Consider the following 13,986-nt stretch of genomic DNA (forward strand, 5'->3'; position numbering starts at 1 on the left):
CCGCCCCCCTCATGATAGACCCGTCATCTTCAGATAGACCCGCCCCCTCTTGATAGACCCACCGCCCCGGGTAGACCCGCCCCCTCCTGATAGACCCGCCTCCCCGGGATGGACACGCCCCCCAGTAGACCCTCCTGCCCGGATGGATGCGCCCCCAGATGGACCCGCCCAGACAGAATGTACTTCCTGTTTCCGGTCCCCTACCCCCACCTTTGACGAAGATGGCGACCCGGGCGGAACGGGAGCGGCAGCAGCGGCAGAATGAGCGGCACCAGGAACTACTCGGGGAGATGCTGCTGGAAAGCCGGGAGTGTGCGGACTGCGGCGGCCGAGGTAGCGGGCTCGGGGAGGGTGGGGGGGGGGTCCGGGTTGCGAGGCCTCCCTTTACTGAATGAGCCGGATTCCATCTGGGCTCAGGACCTCGTATAGAGCCCGGGAGGATCGGCCCTCCGCCGGAGCCGGGGCCGGGGCCGGGGCCGGGCTCTCCCGGGCTGTCCGAGCCCCTCTTTATTACTCTGTCTTAGTGAGGGAACAGTCCTGGATTCTGCCTTCATTGAACTTCCGCTGTATCTCAGTCAGCGCCTTTTAAAGTGTATGTACCTTGAAATGTGGTAAACTGGATCTCATGCTGCTGTTGGCTTCTGCTTCATTGCCGGCACTTGTGTGGATTTGTTCGTAGTTGCTTTGAAGAGGAAGTAGATTTATCAGCTGCGTAATTGGGAATGTTCTACCCCGATCTCGCAAGCTCAGGTTGCTGATCTGGTTTGAGTCACCCGTAAATTTGTACCATAAACCTGAATTTGGGTGGGCTTGGAGTGCACTTAATAAGGCTGCTGTGCATTTGGCATAAACTTTTGGGTAATTTCCCTGTTTTATTCCATGACCATGCACAGATTGTCTTTCTGCATGGTTTATTTGTCAGATTAGACTGAATGTATCAGGTGCACCATTTGACAGTCACATGCAGCTGGAACCAACTGAGTGCTGAATATTGCAAACTGACACTTAAGGGAATCAGAGTTGTCAGCCTGGTTATTGAGTAATCTTGTTTGGGATATCTACTTCGAATAGAGTACTTGCTGATATAGCTGATCAGGCATTGTGCTTGGATGCAACGTCAAAATTGCAGCATCAGGTTTGCGAATTCAGAACCCCAGGACTGTCTGAAAGAGATCATGTTCTGTGTTTATTGTATCTACTGTGTGAGAATGATTGGGGATATTTTATAGAATAGGCACACCATACCATAGATTGTCATAACCGAACATAGCACCAAGTAACGAGAAGTTGAGACATTGCACTCCTTTTATTTCCCTTCTGTTTCTTGGAAGAGAGTGATGATATCTCGTCACTGCTGTGCCGCCAGGAAGGATTGCAGTAACTCTGTTAGTGAGATTGTGCAATTGTATGAGCCAGGTTGCAAACACCCAGGCTCAGTTTAAAGCTGTGATCTCTGTTAGTGAGCAGTGTTCTGCTCCGGGCCAGATTAGGGAGTAGACTTGATTTTGTAATGTTATTTTTATTGTAAATGTACTTTTGACAAATTGGAATCTGAGATATTTCCACTCCCTGTCAGGGTCTGGTCTTTAACCTCTCAACAAGGTATGTATTTCACTTCCTCTTTCAGTTTCCCTTCTGAGTGGCATAAATGTGCAATCACTTTATTTATTATCAAAGACTGATTTTGAAAAATATACAATGGTTTGGGAATTTCATTCCTGGCTGAGTATCATTTTCCCTTCTCAGGATGTGTCTCTTAGAATAGGTTTGTCCCTAATAGCCCTGAAGAAGATAGTCATCAGCTGCCTTCATGAATCACTTCAGTCTATGTGGTTTAGGTACACACACACTGCTGTTAGCAAGAGGCTTCTGGGATTTTGACTCAGTGACCCTGAAGGAAGATTAATATGTTTCCAAGTCAGATGATGAGTGGTATTGGAGGGGAAATTGTGGGCGGTGTATTCCTTGTATTCGCTGCCTTTGTGCTTCAAGGTGGAAGGGTTGGTGGGTCTGGAAGATATTGTGAATATTGTCACATTTAGGACAGTTTTCAACCTTTTTGCATGTTTAACAGTGACTACTGAAGACAAACCCAGAAATTTAGGGATAGGATGGTTCCCCCTTCCCATTGTACCTGAGAATCTCGTACACTTTTAATCTGAATTAACAGCCTGTTTATATTAAATATAAACCAGTACAGCCTCATACTGGAATTTGCCATGTGGTCCAATTTGTCAATTTACTGCCTGGCATAGCACCAGTTCAGAAACGGTTCCTGGCTGCTTGAATAAGGTATCAGTGGACTGCTGGAATCAATGGAAAGACCCTCAGATGGATTAAGAGTAAGTCGGAAAGGAGGAAATGGAAAGGGCAAGGGGACAATGTGTGTCGTCACTGGGAGGGGATTGGAGTGATGCCAAGCCCAGGATTATTCATCAAGTATTCAGTGTAAGATTCAAGAGCAGCACCTTCACTGTGGAGAGGAAATGTTTGTTAATAATGTCAGTGCTGAGGGATCGCGGCAACCAGGAACTGAAAAGGAGGAGAGTTTATTCTGCTGAGGTCTCCTATCGAGTGCATCAGTCTGTGCTCAAATTGATTTTCACAGGTTACTCATTTTTAATATTTTGCTTTGATAGTTGAAGGAATGTGTGTGTGTGTCCATCTGTTTGTGTGTACGGTTATCTCTGTTATATCTGAATTTAAGAATGGAGCTGCATTTATCCGGAACATTTCATTTTTTGGAATATTCCATCCTGTCTTAAGAAGTGTGATTATTGTTGTAATGTAACAGATTTGGCAGCCAATTTGTGACAATAAGCTACCACAATGCAATAATGACCAGATAATCTGTTTTGGTGTTGTCGATTGAGGGATAAATATTGGCAGGAGATAGTGCCAAGGTTTCTTTTTCCTGAGAGTGCAGGTGGGAATTTGGTTTAATATCTCATCTGAACCACATTGTGCCTTTAATTACTTGTAAACTGTATCTCAATGTTGTTTTTGAAATTAAGTTTAGAAAACCAACTAATTTGAGCTAATGAACAGTAATGAATGTCACCATCTTCCTAAGACTTTGTTCTACTGATTGACCCCTTGATCACTGTCTATCCATGGTCCAGCAGTGTGAGTTGACAGGCTGATTAGATTAGATTCCCTACATTTTGGAAACAGCCCTTCGGCCCAACAAGTCCACACCGACCCTCCAAAGAGTAACCCATCCTGACCTGTTTCCCTCTGACTAATGCACCTAACACTATGGGCAATTTAGCACAGCCAACTCACCTAACCTGCACATCTTTGGACTGTGGGAGGAAACCAGAGCACCTGGAGGAAACCCACACAGACACGGAGAGAATGTGCAAACTCCACACAGACAGTCGCCCAAGACTGGAATTGAACCTGGGTCCCTGGTGCTGTGAGGCAGCAGTGCTAACCACTGAGCCACTGTGCTGCCCAGCTGTGATCTGAGAGTCCACTCATTCTTCTCTCAATACCTCCCTCAACCAATATTTTCACAAGATTCCCATAAACAATAATGTGTTAATGAATAGATTTGTTTTAAGGATAGGTATTGTCACAAAATCACAGAATTATTAGAGTGCAGAATGGTACCATGTGACCCAACATACGTGCGCCAGCTCTATTATCCAGTGCTAGTCTTCTGCTTTGTTCCCCATATCCCTGCACACCATGACTACACAAAAAAAATCTAATACCTTCTTGAATGCTTCAATTGAATCTGACTCTATTGTATTTCCGGACAGAGTATTCCATACTCTAACAACTTGCTGCATGAAAATGTTTTTTCTCACATCACCCTTGCTTCAATTGCATATCACATTAAATCAACATTTGTGTTGCTTTTACATGCAGAAACAGCTTCACTCTGTCTGCTTTTCTCAGCCCTCTCATGATTTTGAAACCATCAATCAGATCTCCTCCCAACCTCCTCCTCTCTAGGGAGAATGGTTCTACCTTCAATCTATTTTCATAAATGAAGTTTCTTGTTCTTGGAACCATTCTTGTAAATTGCTTCTGCACTCTCGCTGATGCATTTGCATCTTTCCTATAATGTGATGCTCGCAATTGTACACAATCCTCCAGTTGAGCTCTAATAAGATCGACTGTCTCCTTGTTCTTGTACCCATGACCCTATTAATAACGCAGAGGGTCCTGTATGCCTCATTTACTATTCTGTCCACTTGTCCTGCCCCCTTCAATGATCTTTGCACACCCGGTCCTTCTGCTCCTGCATCCCCTTTAAAATTGTACCCTCTATATTGACTTTGTGTTCTTCCAATCAAAGTCTGGACCTTGCACTTCTTTGCATTGAAACCTATCTGTCCATTTCACCAATTATCAGTGTTATTTTGGAGTTCCATGCTGACCTTCTCATGGTTCGCAATTCTTCCAAGTTTAGTATCATCTGCAAACTTGTAAGTTGTCCTCTGTGCACCAAGATCCCGATCTCTGTACCAGGTTAGTGGAGAGAACTCAGCTGCTGTTCCTCAAATAATGTTATAAGATCCTTGACATTAGTCCGAGAGGGCACAACAGGGTCTCAGTGTCTCAATTATTAGACAGAATCTGAGTGCAACATTCCTGTAACACTGGACTGGAGTTCCAGTAGAAAAGAAGAATTTGAGGCAAGAACACTGGTGAAGACTGTAGCTGATTCCGAAAAGTTTTTCCTCAGTCAGATTATGAGCTCTGAGATTTTTGAAACCCGTTCTTTAATTGGATTTGAGGCTGCATCTTATCCTGCAGTTTGAATAATTCTGGTGATCACTTACATAGAGAGAGAGATCGCTGCACACTCAGGATTGCTGTGTAATGGCCTACAACACATACTAGCATCACGCCAGTTGAGGGGCACCACTCTGTTCTCAATGTCACCAATGTACGAACTGTCTGACCTCTGACATGACCGCCTGTTCTGCATGATAACACAGCCTCTGAACATTTTGACAAATGGTGACGTCTGAGAGCCTCAGTTAAAGGCTGTAACTTAGCCTTTAGTGTCAGGTGATCACAGACATTCAAACTTTTGTTTCTGTGTTCAATAATTTATTACTCGGGTGTGCGTTTTCCATCTATCATTAGGTGCAATTGCGGAGGCAAGAGGTGGAAAGTCTGTGATCGTGCTGAATAGGAAACAAAATTAAAGGGTATGCTTTTCCTTCATTGCTTTGTGATATGAGAGCTGTTTCTAACTTTTTAAGATGACCAGATATTGTAGATCCAACCAGTTGTTACACCTTGTTCAGAACAGTGAAATCAAGAGTTTGAAAAGTAATCTGCAAAATGTTAGTTTGGTGAGTGGGGAATTAACCTGTGAAATGGACTCAGTAAAGACACAGTGAACACTATCAATAATTCATTCAAATACCAAATTAAATAGATTTCTTTCAGAAAATAACATTTTGGAATAAAGGTTATGAGCAACTAGAGACAAAGTGTGGTAAGTGTTGGATGGCTTGTAATTTTAAGGCTGTGATTCTCGAACTTCCTATCACTGGGGATTTCCTTGCCTCGTATCTAGGTCTTTTGGACACTTAACAGCATGGATTAGTGACAACTCCAAAATCATTTAATGTGGTGGTCAGGATGATAAAGGTGAACTACTGGACCGAAAAGAGCATGTTTATGATGAAAGCACAAATCTGAATCCAGAGGTTCAGCAGTTCCAGTGTTTTTAAGATCTGATTTGCTGCTTTAGAGCAGCTCTGAACTATGGGAATGAAGTCAGAGTTCAATCTGCAGTGACCCCGTGATGCCCAAATACCCATCAGGATCAGAAGGTTGGAAATGGATCAGAGATTTGTTAGTTTGGCACCAGTGAAAACTGCTGTTGTTTCTGGTGTTGAAACTGCGAGAGGATTGAATATAAGATAACAAGTTGAAGTTTGCCCAGGTTTGGAGTTTTTATTTCCTGGAATGTAGGTGTTGCTGGTCAGAAGAGCATTTATTGCCCATCCCTAATTGCTGTGAAATAGGTGGTAGTGAGCTTCTTGAACCATTGTCTTCTTTGTGACATGGGTGCACCCACTGTGCTGTTACTGAGGGAGTTCCAAAGTTTTAGCAGTGAAGGAATGGTGATTCTAAGCCTGGATGGTGTGTGGCCTTGAGAGGAGCTTGCTGGTGGTAATGGCTGTTTCACCTTGGAAACTGTCACTGTTGACCTTTGATTTGTTTTAGTTACTCACCTTCAAGAAGCAACAGGTAGAAAGTTGCTGTTCCTGATTTTCTCATTCTTCAAACTTTGTCATTTATCACTGATGGTTCTGGGATTTTTCTGGTGTTTATGGGAATAGAATTGCACATGATCTTTCAATTTGCTAAAAATAATATAAATCCTTGCAAACTAATGACTTCGTTCTTGTTTCCACGGGTGATGGTAGCATTCCCAATGTTGAGTGAGATTGAATAAGTTACTGGGGTCCTCCCTAGTCTCTGAGACCGAGCGATCAGTGTTGTATTCTGAACAGTTTGTTGTATTGGTGGGTTTGTGGCATACAATCTTCCGTTTCCAGTTTCCTGTTTATGAGCGTATTCACACATCACAGGCTGTGAAACTGGTTTCTGTTAACAACCTTTTATGCTTTACAATTAACAAGTTGCACTTTGTCCCATTTTTGCAGCAAAATGTCATTTGTTTTAGCTTTACCAGTTCTATAAAAACAAAATAAATCCACTAGAATCTGTGCTTAGGAAATAAATTGTCAACTATTGCTCAGTGAATAGCACACTCTCACCTGAGTCGAATGGTTGATGCCTTCAGGGACCTGAGCACACAATCTTGGCTGACACTTCAGTTCAGTATTGAGGGAGTGCTGCACAGTTGGCAATGGGGTGTTTTAAATGGGGCGTTAGACTACCCTAACATCTCAGAGAGGGGATTTTTGGAAGATTCCAAAGCTATTCAAAGGAGCATAAGAAATTCTCTGTATCCCTGGATCAGTATTTAGAGCTGAGGTGATCTGACTGGAAAGTTATCTGGTCATACCATATCACTGTGAGAACTGGAATTAGAATTAGGTTTATTGTCACATGTATTCAAGTACAGGGATACATAAGTACTGCAAAACGTGTGCAAAGTCACTATTTCTGGCACCATCGTGGGGACAAGGATAACCTAGGTACAAAATCTTGGGTATAAATTAGAAAAATAAAGATAAAAGTTCAGCATCATAGCCCTTCTAAAGCAGGGAGTCCATGCTCGGCTTCACCTCGAGACTGGGAATCCACCTTGGTCTTTCCTGAGGCCATGAGTCCATCGAGTTCATCCCTGCTTGGCTCCCTTAAGGCTGGGAGTCCCTCAAGTCCACGCTTGCTCAATTCGCCACCACCGATGCTGTCCGAGGGATGGGAGTTAGTAGAGAGAAAAAAAAGAAAAAAAATGAGAAAGAAACCGTCAGAGCAGACAAGGTCCGGTTTAGGTTCCTATTTTGCTGCAATCTTTATGGTACAGATCCATCCTTGAAGAGAGCTTGCTATTTGCGCATTCATAGGTTAATAGGTTCATACAGCGCAAGAAAGGCCCTTTGGCCCATTAAGTCTGCACCAACACACCATTGCTAAAGATGTGCAATTTCCTGCACTTGTCTCATATCCTTGAATGTTATTATATTTGAAGTGCACACCCAATTTTTTTTAAGGTTGTAAGGTTTCCAGCCTCCATACTTTCCCTGGCAGTGCATTCCAGATTTCCCCCACCTGCTGAGTGAAAAAGCTTTTTCCCAAATCCGCTCTAAATCTCATGCCCCTTGCCTTAAAACTATGCCATCTCATGATTGACCCCTCAACCAAGGGGAGCAGCTGCTCTCTCTCCACCCTGTCCATCCCTCATAACCTTATACACCTCAATCCTGTTTCCCCCCCCCCCCCTCAGCCTTCTCTGTTCTAAAGAAAACAATCCAAGCCTATCCAGTTTCTCCTTCTAGCACAATTTCTCTATCCCAGACAGCTATACCTACTCCAGTGCTATCATATCCTTCCTGTGGTGAGGTGACCAAAACTGCACACAGTACTCCAGCTGCAGCCTAATCAACACTCTCTACAGCTTCAACATTACCTCTTTGCTCTTCTACTCTATGCCACGATTATTGAAAGCAAGTGTCCCATATGCCTTCTCAACTATCCTGTTCATGCGCTCACAGGGGTCTGTGAATAATTGTTCCTCTAAGCTACCCAGTCCCCTGCCGTTCTTTAAATACTCTCTTATCACCTCGCACTTGGCAGGGTTAAATACCATCTGCCACTGGTCTGCCCAACCCAGCTATATCTTCCTACAAGCATCTTCTTTATAATTGCTCATCCTACCGATCTTCGTGTTGCCTGCAAATTTGCTTAACATTTGCCCCATATTTTCATCTTTATCATTCGTGTATATAACAAACCATAAGGCTCCCAGTACTGATCCTTGTGGTACACGGCTGGACACTGGCCTCCAGTCACTCAAACAACCTTCTAGCACGACCCTTTGGGTCCTGTTACTAAGCCAGTTTTTAATCCATCTCACCAAATTTCCCTTAATTCCATTCTGAGTAGAGTCACCCAAAATGTTAACTCTGATTTCTGTTCACAGACCTGCTGCCAGACCTGTTGAGCTTTTCCAGCAACTTTTGTTTTTGTTACCTTAATTCCATGTGCTTTAACCTTCTCAATCAGTCTCCTCTGTGTGACCTTGTCAACCTTTGCTAAAATCGAGATAAACTACATCAGCTAAACTTCCTTCATCCACACACTTCATCACATTTTTTTTTAAATTTAATAAATTTTCTAGGAATGATGTCCCTCTGACAAAGCCTTCTGACTATCCCTAATTAACCCATGCCTTGCCAAATGAGTTTTAATTCACTCCTTCAGAATTTTCTCCAATAGTTTCATTACCACTGATTTGAGACTCACCAGTCTATAATTTCCTGGGATATCTCTACTATCCTTCTTAAAAAGTGTAACCACATTTGCCATCCTCCAGTCCTCTGGCACTTCTCCCATGGCCAGAAAGGAGTTAAAAGTTTGTGTCAGAGCCCCTACATTTCCTGACTCATCTCTTACAGCAGCCTAAGATGCAGTTCATTCAGGCCAGGGGATTTGTCCATTTTTGAGCCCGATAGAGCCTAATTTCCTATTCCTAAATTGAGTGCTGCATTTTCTATATTGGTGACTACACTTTAAAACTGCATAACACTTCGGGCCATCACAAGTTTGTTAAGGGTGCTATATAAAAATAGTTTCTTTTATTTCAAAATATATGTCTGAGGGAATGTATTGACAATGGCAATGCTTAACATGGGATGTATTAGTTGCTCTTCCCCATTATCCATAAGTTCTTACGCTAGAATATTTCTAGGAATCCCTGCAAGCTAAATTTGCTGCATGTTCCAACATAATATAAAATACTGTTACATTGTGCACTATTCTGGCTGACTCTTGACACTGAGCCATCAGTTAGAATCTTTTTGAAAAGTTTAATCAATAAATTTACAAACGCAGATTCCGGAGAGCCTTGTGGTTTTAGCTGAAGGTGTTGCAATTGACTGCATACTGAAAGCATCTGATTTATTCTGCCCCTCAGTGTATTCTTGTGTAAATTATGATGGTGAAGCAGAAGATGGCAGAAAATACAGTCTCGCCAGCAGCAGTGGATAGAACCCGGCTGTGCAGATCAGCTGAAAAGACTATACAGTTACGTTGTGGATGCTTCTCTGACCTTGACACTGTTAGCCTATTTTCCAGTCACCTATCCAGCTTTAATGTGGATAACTTGCAATTCCAACTTCATCAAACTGCAAGCCATAGTTTCAAACAACTCCCACAACTCTCATTAATATCCTTAAGATCTGAGACAACTTTGTTCACAATCTCTGCTTCCTACCTAATTCTGCACTGCCTTTCTGCTTTGCCCATCCCTCGATGTCCTTGAATGGATTGGCTCTCTTGGCCATTTGAGGGCAGTTAAGAATCAATCACATGACTTGAGGTTTGGAGTCATGTGTCAGCCAGATCAGATGAGAATACCAGATTTTCGTCCCTAAAGGCTGTTAGTGGACCAGCGGGTTTTTTCAACACAAGTGATTAGAGAGTTGCACTTACACTGGCTTTTATTTCAAGATTTTTGTTCAATTTGTATTTCACCATCTGCCATGGAGGGTTTCGACCCCATGTCCCCAAAACATTTGCCCGGAGTTCTGGATTATTTGTCATAGAGAGAAACAGTCAGGAAAAGGCCTTCAGCCCTTTATGTTTGTGTCAGCCAAAAACAACCACTTAACTATTCTAAACCCACTTTCCACTACATGGCCCATAGCTTTGTACACTTGAGGTATACATCTAAACACTGCTTAAATATTATAATGGTTTCTGCTACATCCAGTCTTACAGACAAAGTTCCATATTCTCAACGACCCTCTGAGGGAAAAGGTTATTCCTCGCATATCCTATTAATCATCTTGCCCTAACCGTAAAGTTATGCCCCTGGTCATTGCCTCCCTCCATCAAGGGGAGCAGTTTCTACCCTATCTGTGCCCCTCAAATTTTATATTTTTTATATATTTAACCGTGTGCCTCTCAATCTCTTCCCTTCGGAAAACAACCCCAGTTTGTCCAAACTTTCTTCATAACAAAATCTCTCCAGCCCAAGTAACCTCCTGGTAAATTTTCTCTGCGTGATATCCATTAGAGTCTCATCCCTCCAATAATGTAGTGACTGAAATTGCACACAATAGTCTATCTATAGATTTTATACAGTTCCAACATTACTTCCCGATTCTTAAACTCTATGCCAAATATCATATTTGCTTTCTTAACCACTTTATTCATCTGTCTTCATACCTTAAAGGAATGCTGTACGTTAAGGTCCCTCTGATCCTTGGTGCTTTCCAGATCCTACTGTCCATCACACATTTCCTTGATTTGTTTGTCCTGCCCAAGTGCATCACGTCACAATTATCCGGATTGAATTCCAATTGTCATTGACCAGCCTGTCTATATCCTCTTGCGGTCTAAGGCTATCTTCTTGTCGTCTATATCCTCTTATAGTCTAAAGACTCTTTACTACCCTGAGAAAGTGTAGTGACATTACCACTTCCCACTGCTTCCCAAAGTATAATCACTTTGTGGACTTCTTCCTCTTCAGCTAAGCTTTTCTTTGATTGTCATCTCACCTTTTGGTTCAGAGATATCTGTAAACTGTAGAATTCCCTACTTCACTGACTGGCTTTATTCACCTGAACAATTTCCTAAATTCCTTCCCATTGATCCCTCCCTCCAATACAGCTTCTTTCACCTCCACCTGCATTGTAAGTTCTCTTCACCTAGGCCTGTCAAACTTCACCATCTCTAGCTCAGCTCTGTGAAGTTCTTCGAGAAACAATTCTGCATGAAATGTACTGTAAAACAGAACGTTCCCTCCAGCGCAGTCGCGTTAGGTCAAAGAAAAATACTGAAGCAGCTGGAGGTCTGAAATAAAAACAGACGTTGCTGAAGAGAAACTGAGCAGCGTTGGAAGCATCCATGCAGAGAGAATTCAGTTCTGAAAAAGTGCCATTAGACTCGCAATATTAACTTTGTCTCTTCAGATGCAGCCAGGCCTGATGAGTTCCTCCAGCACTTTCTGTTTTTATTATAAGAGGTCCTGTGCAAACATCTTTCATCATATGCACTGTCAGGCAACGCTGCAATAATTATGCAGCTCACTCATCTCATGGAGTTGGCAAGTTTCTGATCACTAATTTTTTAGGGTTTTAATATTCTCAGCTTATCTGAGCATGTTTTTGTTGCCCTCTAATACTCTTCCCACTTCTCTGAAGCTTTGAATGTTTACTGAAAGACAGCATGATGCTGAATCATATAGTATTCCTAAAATTGTTGCTGTATTCTATGGAAAGGTCAGTTGAGTATTATAATATTGAGTCAGCAGTCCTTGGTTTGGGATATGATTCATAGAGAGCTGTACAGACCAACAATAATCTTGTTTTTTTCAATGGGCTCAAAAGGTCATTACAGGCTTTCCCTCACTGAAACGGGAGATACCTGTAACAAAAGGAGGTGTGGCTGCTTCAGAAGACAAGAAACTTAAAAAGAAACACTGATTTTGTTTGATCATGCTTCTGTCAAGTGACTCAAGCCACTGTTGTTCTAGAATTAAATTCAATTCTATTAAATTCATTGTCACGTGTACCAAGGCACAGTGAAAGCTTTGTCTTGTGAGCAATACAGGCAGATCACATAGTTAAGTAGCATAGGTAATCAGCGGCAAAAACAAACACACAGGTACAGGTGAATGTTAAGAGTTTGAGTCCATTCAGTATTTTAATAACAGTAGAATAGAAATGGTTTTGAAACCGGCTGGTGCGTGTGTTCAGGCTTCTGTACCATCTCCCCAATGGTAGAGGTTATAGGAAAGCATTTTTGCCAGGGTGGGATGGATCTTTTAGAATGCTGTTGGCCTTTCCTTGACAGCAGGCCTGGTAGATGGATTCTATCGATGGGAGGTTGGCCTTTGTGATTGTCTGGGCCGAGTTCACCGCTCTCTGTAACCGTCTGATCTTGAATGGTACAGTTGGCATACCAGATAGTGATACATCCAGACAAAATGCTCTCTGGCGCAACTATAAATGCATATGAGTTTAGATAAAACATATTAGTAATTTTTAAAAGTATGCTATTAAGTTTAAAGAGTTGTTGTGGTTCTGTTCGCCGAGCTGGGAATTTGTGTTGCAGATGTTTCGTCCCCTGTCTAGGTGACATCCTCAGTGCTTGGAAGGCTCCTGTGAAGCGCTTCTGTGATCTTTCCTCCGGCATTTGTAGTGGTTTGAATCTGCTGCTTCCGGTTGTCAGTTCCAGCTGTCCGCTGCAGTGGCCGGTATATGGGTCCAGGTCGATGCACTTATTGATTAAATCTGTAGATGAGTGCCATTCCTCTAGGAATTCCCTGGCTGTACTCTGTTTGGCTTGCCCTATAATAGTAGTGTTGTCCCAGTTGAATTCATGTTGCTTGTCATCTGCGTGTGTGGCTACTAAGGATAGCTGGTCGTGTCGTTTCATGGCTAGTTGGTGTTCATGGATGCGGATCGTTAGCTGTCTTCCTGTTTGTGCTATGTAGTGTTTTGTGCAGTCCTTGCATGGGATTTTGTACACTACATTGGTTTTGCTCATGCTGGGTATCGGGTCCTTTGTTCTGGTGAGTTGTTGTCTGAGTGTGGCTGTTGGTTTGTGTGCTGTTATGAGTCCTAGTGGTCGCAGTAGTCTGGCTGTCAGTTCGGAAATGCTCTTGATGTGTGGTAGTGTGGCGCGTCCTTTGGGTTGTGGCATGTCCTCGTTCCATTCCCTTAGGCATTGCGAGGGTATCTGTTTTTGGCGAATACATTGTATAGGTGTTCTTCTTCCTCTTTTTGCAGTTCTGGAGTACTGCAGTGTGTTGTGGCCCTTTGAATAGTGTCTTGATGCAACTTCTTTTGTGTGTGTTGGGGTGGTTGCTTTCGTAGTTTAGGACTTGGTCTGTGTGTGTGGCTTTCCTGTATACCTTTGTGGTGAATTCTCCATTCGGTGTTCTCTGTACCATCACGTCTAGGAATGGGAGTCGGTTGTCCTTTTCTTCCTCTCTAGTGAATCGGATTCCTGTGAATGTGGCATTGATGATCCGGTGTGTGTTCTCTATTTCTGTGTTTTTAATGATCTTTGACCTACAAAGAATGAAACCTGAAAGCAACAACACCCCCAGATTCTATGGACTACCTAAAGTGCACAAACCAGACATCCCACTCAGACCCATAGTCTCGGTGCTATGTCTGTTGTGTCTGTAAGCCCATACAGATGTACATGTGGAAATAAGCCATTCATCCCATCGAGTCTGCTCCACCTTTCAATGAGATCATGGCTGCTGTGATTATTCTGAACACCCCTTTTCCAGGTGACCCTTGATTCCCTTACTGATTGAAAATTTGTATATTTCAGCCTTGAATATACTTCATGACCTGG

The 13,986-nt window shown here is 42.8% G+C and overlaps 1 protein-coding gene across 2 annotated transcripts in view; it reads left to right on the plus strand.

Moving 5' to 3' along the window:
- Positions 1–205: 205 nt before the first annotated feature.
- LOC122563757 (stromal membrane-associated protein 2-like) overlaps positions 206–13,986 on the plus strand; it is a 60,635-nt gene continuing 46,854 nt past the window's right edge. For both annotated transcript variants that reach the window (XM_043717955.2, XM_043717956.2), the window contains exon 1: positions 206–333. In XM_043717955.2, the coding sequence (XP_043573890.2) occupies positions 222–333 (112 nt within the window). In that variant the 5' untranslated portion in view covers positions 206–221. The remainder of the gene's footprint in view (positions 334–13,986) is intronic.

This window comes from Chiloscyllium plagiosum, unplaced genomic scaffold, assembly GCF_037043375.1.
Source record: "Chiloscyllium plagiosum isolate Xiang-an unplaced genomic scaffold, Cpla_swu_hap1 HiC_scaffold_30, whole genome shotgun sequence".
Taxonomy (NCBI): Eukaryota; Metazoa; Chordata; class Chondrichthyes; order Orectolobiformes; family Hemiscylliidae; genus Chiloscyllium; species Chiloscyllium plagiosum.